The sequence below is a fragment of the Anomaloglossus baeobatrachus genome, chromosome 1 (genome assembly GCF_048569485.1).
Source record: "Anomaloglossus baeobatrachus isolate aAnoBae1 chromosome 1, aAnoBae1.hap1, whole genome shotgun sequence".
Classification (NCBI taxonomy): Eukaryota; Metazoa; Chordata; class Amphibia; order Anura; family Aromobatidae; genus Anomaloglossus; species Anomaloglossus baeobatrachus.
Window position 1 is genome coordinate 867816692 of NC_134353.1, and position 20322 is coordinate 867837013.

Sequence of the window (20322 nt, forward strand, 5' to 3'; positions counted from 1 at the left end):
GACTGGCCCAGGCGAGCTTGGTACCCAGACCTGCTCCATCTGTCCGTAGAGGTGCCGTGGCATCTTCCGGACCGTCCAGACCTTCTCTCACAAGGTCCGTTATTCCGCCAGAATTCGGCGGCTCTCAGATTGACGGCGTGGCTCTTGAGTCCTGGATCTTGACGGCTTCTGGTATCCCTCCTGAAGTCATCTCCACTATGACTCGGGCCCGTAAGTCTTCCTCCGCCAAGATCTATCACAGGACTTGGAAAATTTTCCTGTCCTGGTGTCGCTCTTCCGGCCATCCTCCTTGGCCTTTTTCCTTGCTGACCCTTCTGTCCTTTCTACAGTCCGGTCTGCAGCTGGGACTGTCCCTCAACTCTCTCAAGGGACAAGTCTCGGCTCTGTCAGTGCTGTTCCAGCGGCGTATCGCCCGGCTGGCTCAGGTCCGCACCTTCAGGCAGGGCGCGTCTCAACCTTACCGGCGGCCCTTGGATCCCTGGGACCTCAATTTGGTTCTCACGGTTTTGCAGAAACCCCCCTTTGAGCCTCTTAGGGAGGTTTCTTTGTTTCGTCTTTCACAGAAAGTGGTCTTTCTAGTGGCCATAACTTCCCTCAGGAGAGTCTCCGATTTGACTGCGCTCTCTTCGGAATCACCTTTTTTGTTTTTTCATCAAGATAAGGTGGTTCTCCGTCCGACTCCGGACTTTCTTCCTAAGGCTACTTTCACACATCAGTTTTTTGCCATCAGGTTCAATCCGGAAAAAAACGGGTAAAACGGATCCGGTACCGCATCCGTTTTTTCCCCATAGACTTGCATTGTTACCGGATTGTACCGGATGGCTTTGCGTTGCATCCGTTTTTTTCCGGATGCGGCAAAATTAGTAAAAGCGGCGGCCGGAGGCAACGTAGCTTGCAACGTTTTTTTGTCCGGCAAAAAAACCGCATCGCGCCGGATCCGGCGCGATACGGCGTGTTTTACAATAGAAGCCTATGGACGCCGGATCCGGCGTAATGCGGTAAAAAACGGATGCGGCCGCCGGATCCGTTTTTCTAAACTGAGCATGCTCCAATGTAATTAACAAAACGGATCCAGCCAAAAAACGGACGAAAAGGATGCAAAAACGGATGCAAACCGTATCCACCGGATCCGTTTTTTTAACGGATCCGGCATAACGGATCCGTTAAAAAAAGGATCCGGTGGATACGGTTTGCACTTTTTTTTCAGGATCCGTTGGATCAGGAAAATAAAGGACTGTGCCTGAATGCAGAAAACTGATGTGTGAAAGTAGCCTGAGGTGGTTTCTCCTTTCCACCTTAACCAGGACATTACCCTACCTTCCTTTTGTCCGGCTCCTGTTCATTGCTTTGAAAAAGCGTTGCATACTCTGGATCTGGTGCGTGCTCTCCGGATCTATGTGTCTCGCACCGCTGCTCTTAGGCGGTGCACCTCTCTTTTTGTGCTAACCACAGGTCGGCGCAAGGGCCTCTCTGCTTCTAAGCCGACCTTAGCCCGTTGGATTAGGTCGACCATTTCGGATGCCTACCAGTGTTCTCAGGTGCCTCCCCCGCCGGGGATCAAGGCACACTCGACCAGAGCTGTCGGTGCCTCTTGGGCTTTCAGGCACCAGGCTACGGCTCAACAAGTCTGTCAGGCTGCCACTTGGACTAGCCTGCATACCTTTTCAAAGCACTACCAAGTGCATGCTCATGGTTCGGCAGATGCGAGCTTGGGCAGACGCATCCTTCAGGTGGCTGTCGCCCATTTGTGAAGTTAGGCTCCGCCTGCTTCTTAGTTTTTCTGTTTATTCCCACCCATGGACTGCTTTGAGACGTCCCATTGTCTGGGTCTCCCATAGGAACGATAAAGAAAAAGAGAATTTTGTTTACTTACCGTAAATTCTTTTTCTTATAGTTCCGTATTGGGAGACCCAGCTCCCTCCCTGTTGCCTGTTGGCAATTTCTTGTTCCGCGTGTTATCACCGGCTGTTGTCGTGGACAGAGTCTCCGGTTGTTCCGGTTCTTGCTCTGTTTTACTTGTGGGTGGCTATTCTCCTTCAGCTTTTGCACTAAACTGGCTAGATCTGGTTCTCCAGGGGGTGTATAAGCTCAGAGGGAGGAGCTACACTTTTAAGTGTAGTACTTTGTGTGTCCTCCGGAGGCAGAAGCTAAACACCCATTGTCTGGGTCTCCCAATACGGAACTATAAGAAAAATAATTTACGGTAAGTAAACAAAATTCTCTTTTTGCATTTTATTACATGAAATAAGTATTTGATACAATAAACAGAAGTTAATATTTGGTAGAAACCTTTGTTTGCAATTACAGAGGTCAGACGTTTCCTGTAGTTCATGACCAAGTTTGCACACATTGTAGCAGCAGTTTTGGCCCAATACTCCATACGGATTTTCTCCAGATCTTTCGGGGCTGTCGCTGGGTAACATTGAGTTTCAGTTCACTCCAAAGGTTTTGTATTGGGTTCAGGCCTGGGGACTGGATAGCAGGGCTGTGGAGTCGGAGTCATGGAGTCGGAGTCTGAATTGGAGCTCATTTTAGTGGAGTCGGAGTCGGTATAAAATGCACCGACTCCGACTTCTAAAATATATAATAAATTGGGGACAGTAGTGCAATGCAGAATGTGCTGAATATTTTACTAAATAATAACATTTAGTATAATGCTTATATTTAAGTGAAAAATGTATTGTAGTACAATGTGAACATTAGACATTTAATTAATCTTATGATACAATAATCAAGATATTTAGATGGAACATAAAATATATTTATTGGAATACAACTTTAGAACACAAAAACCTAATAAATTGTAAATATGCAATACAATATGTAAGATATATATATATATATATATATATATATATATATATATATACACACACACGATATATATGTAATCTACTGTATATTACATAGTGTATTACATATTTACAATTTATTACAGTTTTCTAAAGTTGTATTCCAATAAATATATTTTATGTTCTATCCAAATATCTTGATTATTGTATCATAAAAATTATTAAATGTCTGATGTTCACATACACAATTTCAAGTACTACAATAAATTTTTCACCTAACTATAAGCAATATATGTAGGAGTCGGAGTCGTGGAGTCGGAGTCGGTGCAAGAGAAATTGAGGAGTCGGAGTCGAAGGTTTGGTTTACCGACTCCACAGCCCTGCTGGCTAGTCCACTCCAGGACTTAGATATTCTTTTTACAGAAAGACTCCTTAGTTGTCCTGGCAGTGTGTTTGGGTAATTATCATGCTGGAAGACCCAGCCATGACGCATCTTCAATGCTCTTACTGAGAGAAAAAAGTTGTTGGCCAAAATCTCACGATACATGAACCCATCCATCCTCACTTCAATACGGTGCAGTTGTCCTGTCCCCTTAGCAGAAAAGCACCCCAAAAAGTATGATGTTTCCACCGCCATGGTTCACCGCTGGGACGTTGACCTTGAGGTCGTACTCATCCTTCTTCCAAACATGGCAAGTGGAGTGGATACCGTAAAGTTCTATTTTGGTCTTATGTGACCTTCTCCCATGCCTCCTCTGGATTATCCAGATGGGTATTGGTGACCTTCAAATTGGCCTGGACATGTGCTGGTGTGAACAATGTAACCTTGCATACCCTGCAGGATTTTAATCCATTATAGCGTAGTTCATTACTAACGGTAATCTTTGAGACTGTGGTCCTAGCTCTCTTCAGGTCATGGACCAGGTTCTCCTGTATAGTTCTGGGCTGATTCCTGACCATTCTCCGAGTCATCCTTATCCCACGAGGCGACATCTTGCATGGAACCCCACAAGTTAGTAAGATTGACAGTCATCTTGTGTTTCTTCCATTTCCTAATAATTGTGCCAACAGTTGTTGCCTTCTGACCAAGCTGCTTGCCTATTGTTTTGTTTCCCATCCCAGCCTTGTGCAGGTCTACAATTTTGTCCCTGGTGTCCTTAGACAGCTCTTTGGTCTTGGCCATGGTGGAAAGGTTGGAGTGTGATTGATTGAGTGCATAGACAGGTGTCTTTTATACAGGTAACAAGTTAAAACTAGTGCAATTTATACAGGTAATGAGTGCAGAGTATGATGGCTTCTTAAAGAAAAAATATCAGGTCTGTGAGAGACAGAATTTTTGCTGGTTGGTAGGTGATCAACTATTTATTTCATGTAATAAAATTCCAATTATGTAAAAAACATAAAATGTGATTTTCTGGATTTTTTTTTGGGGAGGGGGGCATTCTGTCTATCACAGTTGATCTGTACCTACAATAATAATTACAGACCTTTTTCATTCTTTGTAGGTGGGAAAACATTTAAAATAGTCAGTGTACCAAATACTTTTTTTCCCTACTGTAGATGCCTGACCGTTACAAAACTTCCTGTAGAGAAGTGATTAGTGTGTAATAGGTATGCAAATGTGAGTCCCAAAATATTCTCTGTACCATAATACTGTGATCATAAAGGCACCCATTATGGACACGAGAATGCAGAGTCCAGCTGCAGTAATAAGAAGTATAAAGCTAAATCAGAGCAAAACATGTACACTGGAGATCAAAATTAGAGAACACACAATTTTCTAAATGTTAAGGTCATTGTCTCGTCCTATGTGATTATATCCTAACATGAGGAAACTTGCTGTTTTTTTAAGCTTATTTCATAAATTGAATTTATTGTAAAGCACATAATAAAAATGTAAATGAGATAAATGAAAGAGAACACAGATCAGAATTAGAGACTTTCAGATACCTGAAAGTTATTGGTGTTAATCTGGCTCCTGGTGCTAATTTCCTTAATTATCTGACAAACCCTATGTAACTGGCGGCCTAACTTTCCAGTTTACACTGAGTTTGCAAAAATGGTATGCCGTTCCAAAGTGACTGAAACCCTCCGGCAGCAGGTTGTCCAAATGAAGGCCAAAGGGGGTGACGCTATCAGCCATAGCAAGAGAAGTTGGTTGTTCCAAGTCTGTGATTTCGAGAATATTGCATCTTTATAACATCACAAACTCTTTCAAGTCCCCCATGAAGGCTGGTCGCTCTCAAAAGACAAGTGAAAGGGACAGGATAATGTGGAGGCTCTCCATGGATAATCGTTTCAACACTGTCGTTGGAATTTCTCGCCAGTTCAGTTCAGGGTAAGGATCTGTCTCGTTATACAGTATCACAATGTTTAAGAGCATTTGGACTGAAAGCCCACTCTGCAGTGACCAAACCTCTCATTAGCAAAAAGATTCAAAAGGCTAGACTCACCTTTGGTGGGCAGCATGTTGTGTGGACAGAGGAGAAGTGCTCCACAGTTCATATTAGTGATGAAAGCAAGTTTAATTTCTTTGGGTCTGATGGGAAACATTATGTTCATTGACAAAGTGAGGTAAGACTTAACCCAAAGTGTGTTAGGAAGTCAGTGAAAGGTGGTGGAGGAAGTGTCATGGTTTGGGGAATGTTTTCTGCAGCAGGAGTTGGACCTCTCATACAGCTACATGGCAGAGTGAATGCAAGTGTGTATCAGAACCTTCTTCAACAACGCGTGGTTCCTTACTTGCATTCATCACTCAATCAGCCACGAATTTTCATGCAGGACAATGCCCCCTGTCACACAGCAAAATGGGTAAAGCAGTTCCTTGAAACAGAAAACACTGAAACAATGAAATGGCCAGCCCAGAGTCCTGATCTAAACCCAATAGAAAACCTCTGGAAAATCCTTGGTGACAAAGTTATGGCCAAGAAACCCACAACAGTCAAAGAACTGTGGAAGAGACTGGAAGACGAGTGGAGCAAAATCCCACCAGAGCAGTGTGAGAGACTAGTGATGTCCTGTGGCCGCAGATCTGCTGAAGCCATTCAAAGTAAAGGCCTGTACACGTCCTACTGATTGGTGACTGTTGTTATCTGCAGAAAATGCACTTATAATCTTTCTCTGTGCTACAGTCATTGCTGTTCTCTAATTATGATCATCACGTTTTGGGCAAAATAAAGGTTTTATGTTGATAAACTTTGGATTTCTTGTAAAACACTGTTTTAGTGGCATGGTGTACCCCTTACAGAAAAACAGAAAACTGTTCATCAATGTAGATTACATTATTTCTGAAAAAAGCAACTAATCATACATTGTTCTCTAATTTTGATCTCCAGTGTAGGTGTACAAGTCTAGCTGCAGTGATGAAGAGTAACATACACAGAACATGGTTATAGTATGTTATGTTCAGCAGACAACCTACCACTTCCAAGGTTCAGTGATGGACAGGCATGTAGTAAAGAGACCCCGATGCGTATTTCACTAATTACATATCCCGCTTCTTCATGGGGGAATCCCCATTATTAAAATATATATGAAGATCGCTCCTCCTATGAAGTCCATAGTAGGACCCTCAGAGGGTCCCCGGCTGCAGACACAACACATCGGCCCCCGAGATTGCATTGCTGACGGGTGCCGGACTAGCACACATTGGTAATGGGATATATAAATATCAGGGTGAGCAACTGACAGCACGATCTGAATGGTCAGCACTTTGCAGCTCCTGTAATACATAAAAACGTTGGTAAATTGATAGTTACCTATTATTTAAAGGGAATCTGTCACAAAGTTGTTTCCACCTAATTTTAGAGCCACATAACATAGGGGCAGAGATCCTGATTCCAGCGATGTGTCACTTACTGGGCTGCTTAGTGTAGTTTTGATGAAAACACTGATTAATTAGCAGTAAATTATCATGAGGACTACTTGGCATGCTGCAAGTAGTCCAGCATATTCATGAGCTCTGTATAACTGCTAGATCTGCAGCAGAGAAAATATTTTATCAAAATGAAGCAAACAGCTCAGTAAGTGACACATCGCTGGAATCAGGGTCTGTCTCCACATTATGCTGCTCTCAGGTGGGGGAGCAAAAACCTGGTGACAAATTCCCTTTAAAGGGTTTGTCCAGTCTAAACCCATGAGTCTGCAGTGTCACTCCATGTAGCTCCAGACTTATAATTGTGCTCATCATAAATTTATATACCCCGGCAGATTTTTTGCTTTCTTAGCCTTTTTTCAGAGAATATGAATGATAACACAAAATCTTTTTTCGTACTCATGGTTAGTGGTTGGGTGAAACCATTTATTATCAAACTACTTTATCCAAATCACCCTGATAAAAAGTTCACATACCCCAGTTCTTAATACCGTGTATTGCCCCCTCTAACATCAATGACAGCTTGAAGTCTTTTGTAGTAGTTGTTAATGAGGCTCTTTATTTTCTCAGATGGTAAAGCTGCCCATTCTTCTTGGCAAAAAGCCTCCAGTTCCTGTAAATTCGGGGCTTTCTTGCCTGATCTGCACGCTTCAGTTCTCCCCAGAGTGGCTCAATGATATTGAGGTCAGGAGACTGACATGGCCACTCCAGAACCTTCACTTTGTTCTGCTGTAGCCAGGGCTGTATTTTGCCTTCATGCTGCCCTAGGCACTTTAAGTGGTCGCGCCCCTTAGTGACAACGTAAAACTGAGTTTTCGCACACGACATCTGTTTAAGGCAGATCTACTCTGTAGCACACTTTAAAAAGTATCAATAAGAAACGAACCCCCCCCCCCCCCCATGGGAATCACCACAGGCACATCAAAACATAGCATGAGTATAAAATATTCCCACCACACCGTCCCCACTTATATACTGTGACTGTGACACTGCCCCTAATAAACACCACACTGCCCTCCCTTATAAACTACTGTATATGCACCACATCTTCCTCGATTATGAAATATGATCTGTACATTGTGAGGAGGGAGCAGCATGATGTGAGGACAATGTCCCATGCATGCTGCCCCCTCCTCACAATGTCCCATGCATGCTGCCCCCTCCTCACAATGTCCCATGCATGCTGCCCCCTCCTCACAATGTCCCATGCATGCTGCTCCCTCGTCACAATGTCCCATGCATGCTGCTCCCTCCTCACAATGTCCCATGCTTGCTGCCCCCTCCTCACAATGTCCCATGCATGCTGCCCCCTCCTCACAATGTCCCATGAATGCTGCCCCCTCCTCACAATGTCCCATGAATGCTGCCCCCTCCTCACAATGTCCCATGCATGCTGCCCCCTCCTCACAATGTCCCATGCATGCTGCTCCCTCCTCACAATGTCCCTTGCATGCTGCCCCCTCCTCACAATGTCCCATGCATGCTGCCCCCTCCTCACAATGTCCCATGCATGCTGCCCCCTCCTCACAATGTCCCATGCATGCTGCCCCCTCATCACAATGTCCCATGCATGCTGCCCCCTCCTCACAATGTCCCATGCATGCTGCTCTCTCCTCACAATGTCCCATGCATGCTGCCCCCTCTTCACAATGTCCCATGCATGCTGCTCCCTCCTCACAATGTCCCATGCATGCTGCCCCTCCTCACAATGTCCCATGCATGCTGCTCCCTCCTCACAATGTCCCATGAATGCTGCTCCCTCCTCACAATGTCTCATGCATGCTGCCCCCTCCTCACAATGTCTCATGTATGCTGCTCCCGCCTCACAATGTCCCATGCATGCTGCTCCCTCCTCACAATGTCCCATGCATGCTGCTCCCTCCGCACAATGTCTCATGCTTGATGCTCCCTCCTCACAATGTCCCATGCATGCTGCTCCTTCCTCACAATGTCCCATGCATGCTGCTCCCTCCTCACAATGTCCCATGCATGCTGCCCCCCTCCTCACAATGTCCCATGCATGCTTCTCCCTCGTCACAATGTCCCATGCATGCTGCTCCCTCCTCACAATGTCCCATGCTTGCTGCCCCCTCCTCACAATGTCCCATGCATGCTGCCCCCTCCTCACAATGTCCCATGAATGCTGCCCCCTCCTCACAATGTCCCATGCATGCTGCCCCCTCCTCACAATGTCCCATGCATGCTGCTCCCTCCTCACAATGTCCCTTGCATGCTGCCCCCTCCTCACAATGTCCCTTGCATGCTGCCCCCTCCTCACAATGTCCCATGCATGCTGCCCCCTCCTCACAATGTCCCATGCATGCTGCCCCCTCCTCACAATGTCCCATGCATGCTGCCCCCTCCTCACAATGTCCCATGCATGCTTCTCTCTCCTCACAATGTCCCATGCATGCTGCCCCCTCTTCACAATGTCCCATGCATGCTGCTCCCTCCTCACAATGTCCCATGCATGCTGCCCCTCCTCACAATGTCCCATGCATGCTGCTCCCTCCTCACAATGTCCCATGAATGCTGCTCCCTCCTCACAATGTCTCATGCATGCTGCCCCCTCCTCACAATGTCTCATGTATGCTGCTCCCGCCTCACAATGTCCCATGCATGCTGCTCCCTCCTCACAATGTCCCATGCATGCTGCTCCCTCCGCACAATGTCTCATGCTTGATGCTCCCTCCTCACAATGTCCCATTCATGCTGCTCCTTCCTCACAATGTCCCATGCATGCTGCTCCCTCCTCACAATGTCTCATGCATGCTGCCCCCTCCTCAGTGTCCCATGCATGCTGCCCCCTTCTCACAATGTCCCATGCATGCTGCCCCCTCCTCACAATGTCTCATGCATGCTGCCCCCTCCTCAGTGTCCCATGCATGCTGCCCCCTTCTCACAATGTCCCATGCATGCTGTCCCTCTCCATGAGCTCCTAATGCTGCCTTCCTCTTTTCCATAATGAGACCTTCATGTTGCCCCACTCATGCTAAGACCACCACACTAACGCTTATGCTGAGACCCCCCCCCACACACACTACCTCACTCTTGATATTGACTCCCCTACATTGCTCCACTCCATACTGATCCCACACATGCTGCCCCTTCTTCACAATGAGCTCCCAATGCTGCCCCCTCTTATTCTGAGTCCTTACACTCCCCCCACCCAATCGATTTTGTCATTGCACTATCCCTCATCCCTTGTCCTCTGTCTCTAGCATTAGCCCCTCTCTCCCACTCCCCCAACATCAGCCTCTCTCCCCCAGCATCAGCCTCTATCTTCCCTCAGCATCAGCCTCTCTTCCCCAGTCTCAGCCTTTGCCTCCCCCCAGCCTCAGCCTGCCCCAGTCTCCGCCTCAGCCTCCCTCCAGTCTCCGCCTCAGCCTCCCTCCAGTCTCAGCCTCAGCCTCCTCCAGTCTCAGCCTCAGCCTCCCTCCAGTCTCAGCCTCAGCCTCCCTCCAGCCTCCCCCCAGTCTCTGCCTCTGCCTCCCTCCAGCCTCCCCCCAGTCTCTGCCTCTGCCTCCCTCCAGCCTCCCCCCAGTCTCAGCCTCAGCCTCCCTCCAGTCTCAGCCTCCCTCCAGCCTCCCCCAGTCTCAGCCTCTGCCTCCCTCCAGCCTCCCCACAGTCTCAGCCTCTGCCTCCCTCCAGTCTCAGCCTCTGCCTCCCTCCAACCTCCCCCCAGTATCAGCCTCTGCCTCCCTCCAGCCTCCCCCCAGTCTCTGCCTCCCTCCAGCCTCCCCCCAGTCTCTGCCTCTGCCTCCCTCCAGCCTCCCCCCAGTCTCTGCCTCTTCCTCCCTCCAGCCTCCCCCCAGTCTCTGCCTCCCTCCAGCCTCCCCCCAGTCTCTTCCTCTGCCTCCCTCCAGCCTCCCCCCAGTCTCAGCCTCTGCCTCTCTCCAGCCTCCCCCCAGTCTCAGCCTCTGCCTCCCTCCAGCCTCCCCCCAGTCTCTGCCTCTGCCTCCCTCCAGCCTCCCCCCAGTCTCTGCCTCTGCCTCCCTCCAGCCTCCCCCCAGTCTCAGCCTCTGCCTCCCTCCAGCCTCCCCACAGTCTCAGCCTCCCTCCAGTCTCCCCCCAGTCTCAGCCTCTGCCTCCCTCCAGTCTCTGCCTCTGCCTCCCTCCAGCCTCCCCCCAGTCTCAGCCTCTGCCTCCCTCCAGCCTCCCCCCAGTCTCAGCCTCTGCCTCCCTCCAGCCTCCCCCCAGTCTCAGCCTCTGCCTCCCTCCAGCCTCCCCCCAGTCTCAGCCTCTGCCTCTCTCCAGCCTCCCCCCAGTCTCAGCCTCTGCCTCCCTCCAGCCTCCCGCAGTCTCAGCCTCTGCCTCCCTCCAGCCTCCCCACAGTCTCAGCCTCTGCCTCCCTCCAGCCTCCCCCCAGTCTCAGCCTCTGCCTCCCTCCAGCCTCCCCCCAGTCTCAGCCTCTGCCTCTCTCCAGCCTCCCCCCAGTCTCAGCCTCTGCCTCCCTCCAGCCTCCCCCCAGTCTCTGCCTCTGCCTCCCTCCAGCCTCCCCCCAGTCTCTGCCTCTGCCTCCCTCCAGCCTCCCGCAGTCTCAGCCTCTGCCTCCCTCCAGCCTCCCCACAGTCTCAGCCTCTGCCTCCCTCCAGTCTCCCCCCAGTCTCAGCCTCTGCCTCCCTCCAGTCTCAGCCTCTGCCTCCCTCCAGTCTCTGCCTCTGCCTCCCTCCAGCCTCCCCCCAGTCTCTGCCTCTGCCTCCCTCCAGCCTCCCCCCAGTCTCAGCCTCTGCCTCCCTCCAGCCTCCCCCCAGTCTCTGCCTCCCTCCAGCCTCCCCCCAGTCTCAGCCTCTGCCTCCCTCCAGCCTCCCCCCAGTCTGCCTCTGCCTCCCCCCAGTCTCAGCCTCTGCCTCTCTCCAGCCTCCCCCCAGTCTCAGCCTCTGCCTCCCTCCAGCCTCCCCCAGTCTCTGCCTCCCTCCAGCCTCCCCCCAGTCTCTGCCTCTGCCTCCATCCAGCCTCCCCCAGTCTCAGCCTCTGCCTCCCTCCAGCCTCCCCACAGTCTCAGCCTCTGCCTCCCTCCAGTCTCAGCCTCTGCCTCCCTCCAGCCTCCCCCCAGTCTCAGCCTCTGCCTCTCTCCAGTCTCAGCCTCTGCCTCCCTCCAGCCTCCCCCCAGTCTCAGCCACTGCCTCCCTCCAGTCTCAGCCTCTGCCTCCCTCCAGCCTCCCCCCAGTCTCAGCCTCTGCCTCCCTCCAGCCTCCCCCCAGTCTCAGCCTCTGCCTCCCTCCAGTATCTGCCTTTGCCGCCTCCCCCCCCCCCCCGCATGCGCAGATCTCCGGTCTGCATTAGAGACACTCCCACGCTCCTTATGAATCCACTTACCTGCTCCAGTGCCCGCCGCCATCTTCCTGGCTCACGTGAGTATCCTCTTCTGACACCGGCTTCCATCACGTCCTCCGCGGCGTCCTGCTGTGAGCTCTGCATGTGACGTCCACACAGCAGTGGACGCAGCACAGAGGAAGAAGCTGATTGGCGCGCGCCTGTGACCCCGGAAGTGCAGGCGCCGGCAGTTCCGGGGTCAATCAGCTTCCTGTGCTCGGCGGCCACAAAAAAAAAAAATGTAAAAAAAAAAAAAAAAAAAAAAAATTTTTTTTTTTTTTTTTTTTTTTGCTGCCAGAAGGTGCCGCCCCTCACAATCTGCCGCCCTAGGCACCGGACCACGGGTGCCTAATGGTAAATACGGCCCTGGCTGTAGCCAATGACAGGTCTACTTGGCCTTGTGTTTTGGATCGCTGTCATGTTGGAACGTCCAAGTACGTCCCATGCACAGCTTCCAGGCTGATGAGTGCAAATTTGCCTCCAGTATTTGCTCATAATGTGCTGCATTCATCTTTCTTTCAACTTTAACCAAATTTCCTGTGCCTTTGTAGCTCACACGTCCCCACATCATCAGCAATCCACCTCCGTGCTTTACAGTAGGAATGGTGTTCCTTTCATCATAAGACTTGTTGACACTTCTCCAAATATAACGTTTATGGTGTATATCTGTATATTCAATATAAAATCGGCTGTCCTTTTCCCATGCTGTAATGCTGCACTAGCACTTTATGTCATTAATTCTGTGGTAGATGTCACACTTTCAACTTTCTGTATACCCATCGGTCTGGACAACTGCGCTAAAAGTTTGCTTTGATGAATTTTTCTATTATACCACACTGCACCAGTCTGTGTTTCTTTGGTTTTATGGGGTAGGGTGTTTTTTAATTATAAATATGTCTGACCAGCATTATATAAATAAAATGTATTTTTCTACTAATATTGTATCATAAACTTTAAAGTGATGAACTGATAAATAAAAATACTAATTTGATTCAGCATAACAAATGTTGTTTGAAAACTCAATTTTTTGGTTGACAGTTTAAACACTGTTGACTGGCAGGATCAATTCCGTGGATATCTTCCTGTATTCCTTTCCTGTTTTATACAGTTCAACTATCTTTTCCCATAGATCCGTTGACAATTCTTTTGCTTTTCCCCATGACTCACAATCCAGAAATGTCAGTGGCTGGATGAAAGATGCAAGAATTTGTCTGGATCCCAGAATCTTACTCAGCTTTTATGCACACACTGATTAATCTGCAGTCATATAGTACGACACATTGGGTGACTGCAGACTTGTGAATTTAGACCGGACAACTCCTTTAATAGTTCCAGGTCCCGTCTGCTACCTTTCGTTTTGGTGGCCCCAGCTTTTATGTAGACATACATGTCTACACCAAGAAAAGGAAGGCAACAGAAGGAATGGGGGATGAAGTTAGGATCAGTCTACACAAGCTTTGTTTGTAGTTTTTTCCATGGAGATATACAGGTGGATGTAGACAGAAAATGATAGGACCAGGGCTGATTTCCAATACCTTACTCATATTGATTTTATTTATTTTTTCCGGTTTGCAGGACAGCCTGGATGAACTCCTGAAAGAGGTAAGCAATGTAAAAAAGAAATGTTGCAACACAAACACACTGTTTATACTTATGGATCTGTTCACATTGGTGTCACGGTTATGTTTTTCATCAGATGTCCCTGATGGGTAGAAAAGCACATCATCTGCTGCACTATGCTCAGCACATCCATGACAAGTCAGTGCACTCATCATTAAAGGGAATCTGGTGTCAGAGATGTACCTGTAGTTTAAATGAGGTTTTTATGTAAAATGAATTTTAAAAAACATTGTTGATGTTTTAACCTTTATTTTGTAATTTGCATTTTCACCATTTGTTTTTTTTTTATATATACCATAATGTTTCGGATTTCTCACAGCGGCCGCCATCTTTAGCTGTGAATCTGATCAGTGAGGTCTGACCAGTGGGATGTCCATCAATCCTAAGAACAGGGCTATACAGAGGCTCATGTGAATGGGGTGGTGGCCGGATGTGCGCACCACCGCTCCATTCATTCTCTGAGAGACTGCTGGAGATCACTTACTGCAGTGCTCAGCTTTTTCCGACAGGCCCATAGAGAATTAATGGAGTGGTGCTGCTCCTTCCTGGCCACTGTCCCATTGACACGGTGCTTTATAGAGCCCCCTTTTGGGATCAGTGACAGTCCCAGCATTTGAACCCACACTAATTAGCAAGCTACCACCTACCTATTGGATAGCTGATACATTTGTGAGCAAAATACACTCTTTCTATGCCATTGGAACTCCAAATTAGTAATATTTTTTTTATAAGCGCTCGGGAAATCATTGCAGCACACATGCCTTGTGGTGTTCTGAAAGTTTCTGCTTTATTACATCATGTGACCAGTTTATATAGTATCCCAAACAAAGAAATAACTTCTCAGAACTATGCACCAATAAGAGCCAAAGGGGTGTGTATAGAAATGTGAAACTTCCCCGCCCATCAGTGTTAGCTGAGCCCTATAACATCATTCAGTTATAAGACAAGATGGTTTCTATAAGAACAAAACAGATTGTATTCTCTAACACGTTGAATGATAAAAACCCTTTAATACTACTCTTACCATTCCTGTTCTGTACCGAAGACTTTTCAGCAGTTATTATCATCACAGACAGGATTAAACAATAGGTAACACCTCTACATACAGCGGATAACACAGGAGCCACCACTCCCAAGGGGGATGTTATAGATCACCTCCTCCCCCTATCTGTAGCCAATCTGTTGCTGCCTGTGTCTATAAAAAAGACAGAAAATTTGAGTAAGCCAGGGATGGGAAAATAATAATAATAATAATAAAAATGCATCCCGTTAAAAAAAAAAATCTGTACATACTAAATAATTGGTTACACCAAGGTGAACAGGGCTGTGTTCTGTTTTTTAGAAATTTTAGTCTGGGGGGGGTACAACCTACTCTGAATAATACAAGGAAGTCTCTAAACCATACCACATACAGTGACGGACCTCTTGAATCTTGTTTGTCTTTGCATTTCTGCAATGTAACCCAAAATGCACATGAAAACAGCATTAGAAGAACTTTACCATTGACCTGACTGCGCCTTGCCGAGCAATGAGGCGTGGGTCGGAAGCTGTGCCCGTGCCATCACCAGCAGGGGCCAGAGGGGATTGATAGAGGAAATGAAGACCCTTTTATCTAATTAGATGCTGCGCTCCAGCCTCCATCATAGACACAGCGCAGTAATCCACTGATGTACAGAAGACACATTGTAAAATAAGAGTTAGATTGATATCTACTATTGGATATGATATTTTTAATATGTTTTTGTCCTCTACATCTAAATGACTGATTGCAATATTTGCCAAAAAAATGTTCTTTTCATTTTCAGACTGAACGTCTTGCACGACACATGTCTGTGTACCAGCATGACCTCCCCCCCGACTTGCTGGCGCCTACCATGCGAGGTAGTGAGGAATTGCAGCAACAGTGTGATGAAATACGGGCTCAAATTGTGCAGGTATGTCAATATAAACCTGTATGGTGACCACCCCAGTGTCTGGTGCTCGTATTATCCACATGAGATAGAGAACTCTCTTCTTGTATGCTACACTTGACATACATCCTATGTGGAGGTCTCTTGTTTGGGCAGCTGCAATTCTTCTTAATTCCCCCAATATGCATGGAAAATGGGTTCTATCAAAGATGTATGTGTTAAGGTGAACTCTTAACCAGAGATCACTAGTTGCCTACTGCCTGGCCTAATTGGTGTGGGTCGAGTGCATGCTTGAAAAATGAGATCAGACACAGTCGGATATTCATCTTTCCTCGACAGAAGTCAGCCCATGCTCTGCTTTATTACAACTGAGCTTGCTCTGATATAACCTTGCAAAGGGGCATGTCCGGATGTGTTCATTGGTCAGTGGGTCGAACAATGTATTAGTCCATGAGCTGATTGGTAGGCGTCATTGTAGGCGGGTCTATGACATCATTGGATGGATCCATGGCGAAGGTGATGGGAGGGACGTCATCTGGTGGATCCATGCTGGATGGTCTGGTCTGTAATGTCATCTGATCTTTGGGTTGATCTTCTCTTATATGGTATCTTCTTACACCTGGACATTCCTTGCATTCCAGGCAAGGTGTGGAGAAACAGGCAATGACAGCCACCTTTATATCTGTGTCATGTATATGATCTGAAACCTGAATTATGTAAGGCAAATCGACATATTTCCCACAATGCTCTATGTCCAGAGGTTAATTAAGTATTTCATTTTATGGCTCTCCTCAACATATGTATTCTCACTGCGAGAATGCTATCGTCGCCCCTTCCCATTGGGGAAGGGGTGGACTATATTTGCGCATCTCCTCTGTTATTGTATTACTTTCATCTGACATGTATGTACATGGATTTGCTTCCTTCCTTAAAAGATTTTTGAAAGATGTATGTATGTATCTATGTATTCTCAATGGGGTGTAAGACATAGATCGAGATCTATGGCAGCAGCTTATCTTTCCTTAGAATAAAAGCATCTGTGAGGTTGGATTTCCCTTCAGCAACCATCATCTGTGCAGGATAAATGCTGTTGTCCCTATAGATGTACAGTGGAACCTCGGTTTACGAGTAAACTGGTTTGCGAGCATTTCGCTATACGAGCAAAGCTTGCTGTAAATTTCTAACTAAGTGTATGAGCAAGCTTTGCTCACCGCACACACTTCCGGTTCCGTACCTCCACCACGCTCTGACCTGCTCTTGCAGTCTGCACAAACACGCACAAACACGCACAAACACACACACACACACACACACACACACATATTATGCTCACCTTACCTTCCGTTCCATCGCCGGCCTCCCGGTTCTTGTAGTTCGCCGGTAGAGTATGTGTATCTGGTAACCATCGCGACGATGGAGAAACTTCCGCTGTCAGCCGCTACTCAAAGGCAGAGCGCAGACCAATCAGAGGCAAGCGGCTCCTGCCTTTGACATCAGAGCGCTGGCAGCGGAAGGTCCACCATCGGTTGCGATGGTTACCCGATACACATCCTATACCGGCGAACTACAAGAACCAGGAGGACGGTGAGGGAACGGAAGGTAAGGTGAGCATAATATGTGTGTGTGTGTGTTTGTACGTGTGTGGAATGGCACAATAGGGGACCAGGATTGGACATTGAACAAGTTGTGGAGTGAATTATCTGCATTGCAATGATTTCCTATGGGAAATCTTGCTTTGCTAGACGAATAACTTGGTTTACAAGCACACTCCCAGAACAGATTGTTCTCGTAAACCAAGGTTCCACTGTGTATGGTTTTAGTTCCCGACACAACAAATGTTTAGAGCACCGATATGTTGGGAAAAATGTGAAAAGGCTATGGTACTGACTCAGCTTGGAAATGCTTATTATCCAGATCAAACAGGGTCCAGAGGTTCAACCCCCCAAGATCAAAAAGTGCTGGTATAACTTGGTGATGTGCCGTCACTTGAAGGAAATACCCCTTTAAGCTTTATTTTTCTAAAACAGAGAAGCTCTTTAGAAATATGTAGAAAACATCAGATCATCCAACTACTTTTCTTGTTCCTGGAGAGCCTGAGACTTCACCATTGCTGGGTGTTAATCAGAACTGAGGAAAGGTAAGTATTGTCCAGCTGATCCAGTAATGTAAAAATCACACCTTTCTTCAAATAATATTATAATTATAATATTTATTCACTTATATAGCTCTATTAATTCCACAGCGCTTTACATACATTGGAAATACTGTCCCCATTGGGGCTCACAATCTGAATTCCCTATCTGTATGTCTTTGGAGTGTGGGAGGAAACCAGAGAACCCGGAGGAAACCCACGCAAACACGGGGAGAACATACAAACTCCTTGCAGATAGTGTCCTTGGTGGGATTTGAACCCAGAACACCAGCACTGCAAGACTGCAGTGCTAACCACTGAGCCACCGTGCTGTCCATGCAATTAAGATCCATTTATACACCAGTATGGTGTTTCGAGCATTGCAGGCATTCTTAGTCCTGGATTAGGAATACATGAAGCATCTGAAACGCGGTGGTGGAAAGCTATGTTGCACAGTAAATGGATTTTTATTGCATATGAATAGAGGAGTGATACACACAGAGAAAATCCAATGGAAAGCTTTACCTTATCAAAACCGGAAGGGGATGAAATGTGTGGGAAAAATATCTAACGTCCAACCACTTCCCACTGCCAGTCTGTAGATGTGGGTTCGAGCTGCTGATCAAGAACCAAAGGAAAAAATTTCCAGCACCATCACCACACCCAATTGCAAGGATATTGTATCAAACAAAAAATATCCAGGTTATTATAGCCATATCTTGCAATGCTCAACTTAATACTTTTGAAAAATCATGAAAATTCAGAGGAGCGCAAGAAAAGCGGCACTCACCACCGGCAATTCCACTAACATGCACTTTATTTCGGTCACAGGATTGCAGACAGAGATATCAGTGAAATGACAGATGGTGATGAACGAAGCCGGTCTTTCAGGCTGGAGGGGCAGTGTTCAACCATCACTCCCCTCAGGGTCTCTGGTGAAGTCCCACTTCCATATGAACCTTTGAGTCAATCATACCTTAGAGCCTAAGGTCATCCCTTCTCAGGGACCACCATCTTTGAATGCAGATGGACAGAATGACTACAGTGGCCTACCTGCACTGTCAGGGGGGCATTAGGAGACCCTCAGCCAAGAAGGAAATTGACAGAATTATACACAGGATGTAGCTATACATTTTAATACTCTGAAATTCACATACCTGGCATGGAAAACTGGGCCATAGACTTTCTTGGATGAGAAGCTCCTAGAGAATAGGCTTTTCTGCCAGAAGACTGTAGCCAGTTCTGCCTTTTGTTGGGTCAGCATTGACTTGGAACTCTTTACTTCTTCTCTCAATCACACGCTCCCAACTTTGTTAGCTATCTCCTTTGCGGTAGACACTTTGGTAATTTCTTTGACAAAGTTCTCTGTGCTCCATCTCTTCCTAACTATCCTCCTTTTTTTCCCCACACTCTGAAACTGGTCAAGACCGATGGCATTCTGGGAATTCTTAAAGCTCTGGACTCACTGGGTTTGCATGTTAGGTCAGGGGTCTTCCAGCAGGACATCGATCCCAAACATACTCCAAGAAGCCCCCAGAAATGGATGGAAACAAAGCGCTGGAGAGTTCTGAAGTTTCCTGCAAAGAGTTTGGATCTAAATCCTATTGAATACCTGCGGAGAGATCCTAAAATTGGTGTTGGGAGAAAGCGCCTTCAAATATGAGAGACCTGGAGCAGTTTGTAAAAGAAGAGTCGGGCAAAATTCCAGTTGAGAAGTGCAAGAAGCTTGTTGACAGTTATAGGAAGCGATTGATCGTAGTTATACATTCCAAAGGGTGTGCGACCAAATATTAAGTTGAGGGTGCCAACAATTTTTTCCAGTCCATTTTTCAAGGTTTGTGTGAAATTACAGTGACGTGTCTGTCTCATGCATACATTTGACTTGCAACTATTTAGCATATGATTAGTTATGCAGCTTCTTGTAAAATCCCTGCATTGTTACTGTTTTGCTCCTGTTGTTTGAAAAACCATTTTCTTCCTGTATGCTATAAACTACAATCTGATATCACATTCCCTAATAACTCAGTCTTTTATTAGGTTGATTCCCAAGCGAAAGGTCACTGGTTCGAATCGAGAAACAGCCATGAAGATTTCCCAAAACAAGAGAAACAGCATCATCCAGCTAATCCCAGCTAATCAATAGTCGTCTCTAGGCCAAGAAAATTGCCAAATTGCATCCTGTGAGTGCCATGACAGTAGAAAGAATACGAATGAAGTCCGTCCATTCAAAAGCCAAGAGGTGGACGCCCAGGCAAAATACTGAAGTCAACAGGTCGGCTCATCACAAGGTCTATCAATTTTAAGTCAACAAACACAGCAGTGGAGGCGGCTTGTATGCTTTGTAATAGTGAGATCACAGACATCCATGCAAACACAGAACGATGCCCATTACACAAGTTTGGAATGGTGGCCCGAAAAAAGGCGAGAAGCTTTGACTTCAATGTCCTCATAAGAAGCATCTTCTCATGTTTGCCAAAAGAGTAAGAAAAGTGGACAGTAGAAGATTAGAAATGGGTGATTTGAATCAATGAGACAAGTCAATAGACTAGACTCCTGATGGGTGCAAATGAGACTAGAAGAAACAAGTGAAAAAGGGCTTACAGATCAACAAATAGAAGGGACTGTCAAGTTTGGTGGAGGGAGCCTGAGGATATGGGGTTGTTTCAAAAGGCATCAGTT

At 46.9% G+C, this 20322-nt stretch overlaps 1 protein-coding gene across 1 annotated transcript in view; it reads left to right on the forward strand.

Annotated features, from left to right (window-relative positions):
* CENPK (centromere protein K) overlaps positions 1-20322 on the forward strand; it is a 111476-nt gene that overhangs the window by 7436 nt on the left and 83718 nt on the right. Inside the window, exons 2-3 of the mRNA XM_075326179.1 lie at positions 13558-13584; positions 15408-15536. Coding sequence (XP_075182294.1) covers positions 13558-13584; positions 15408-15536 — 156 coding nt within the window. The remainder of the gene's footprint in view (positions 1-13557; positions 13585-15407; positions 15537-20322) is intronic.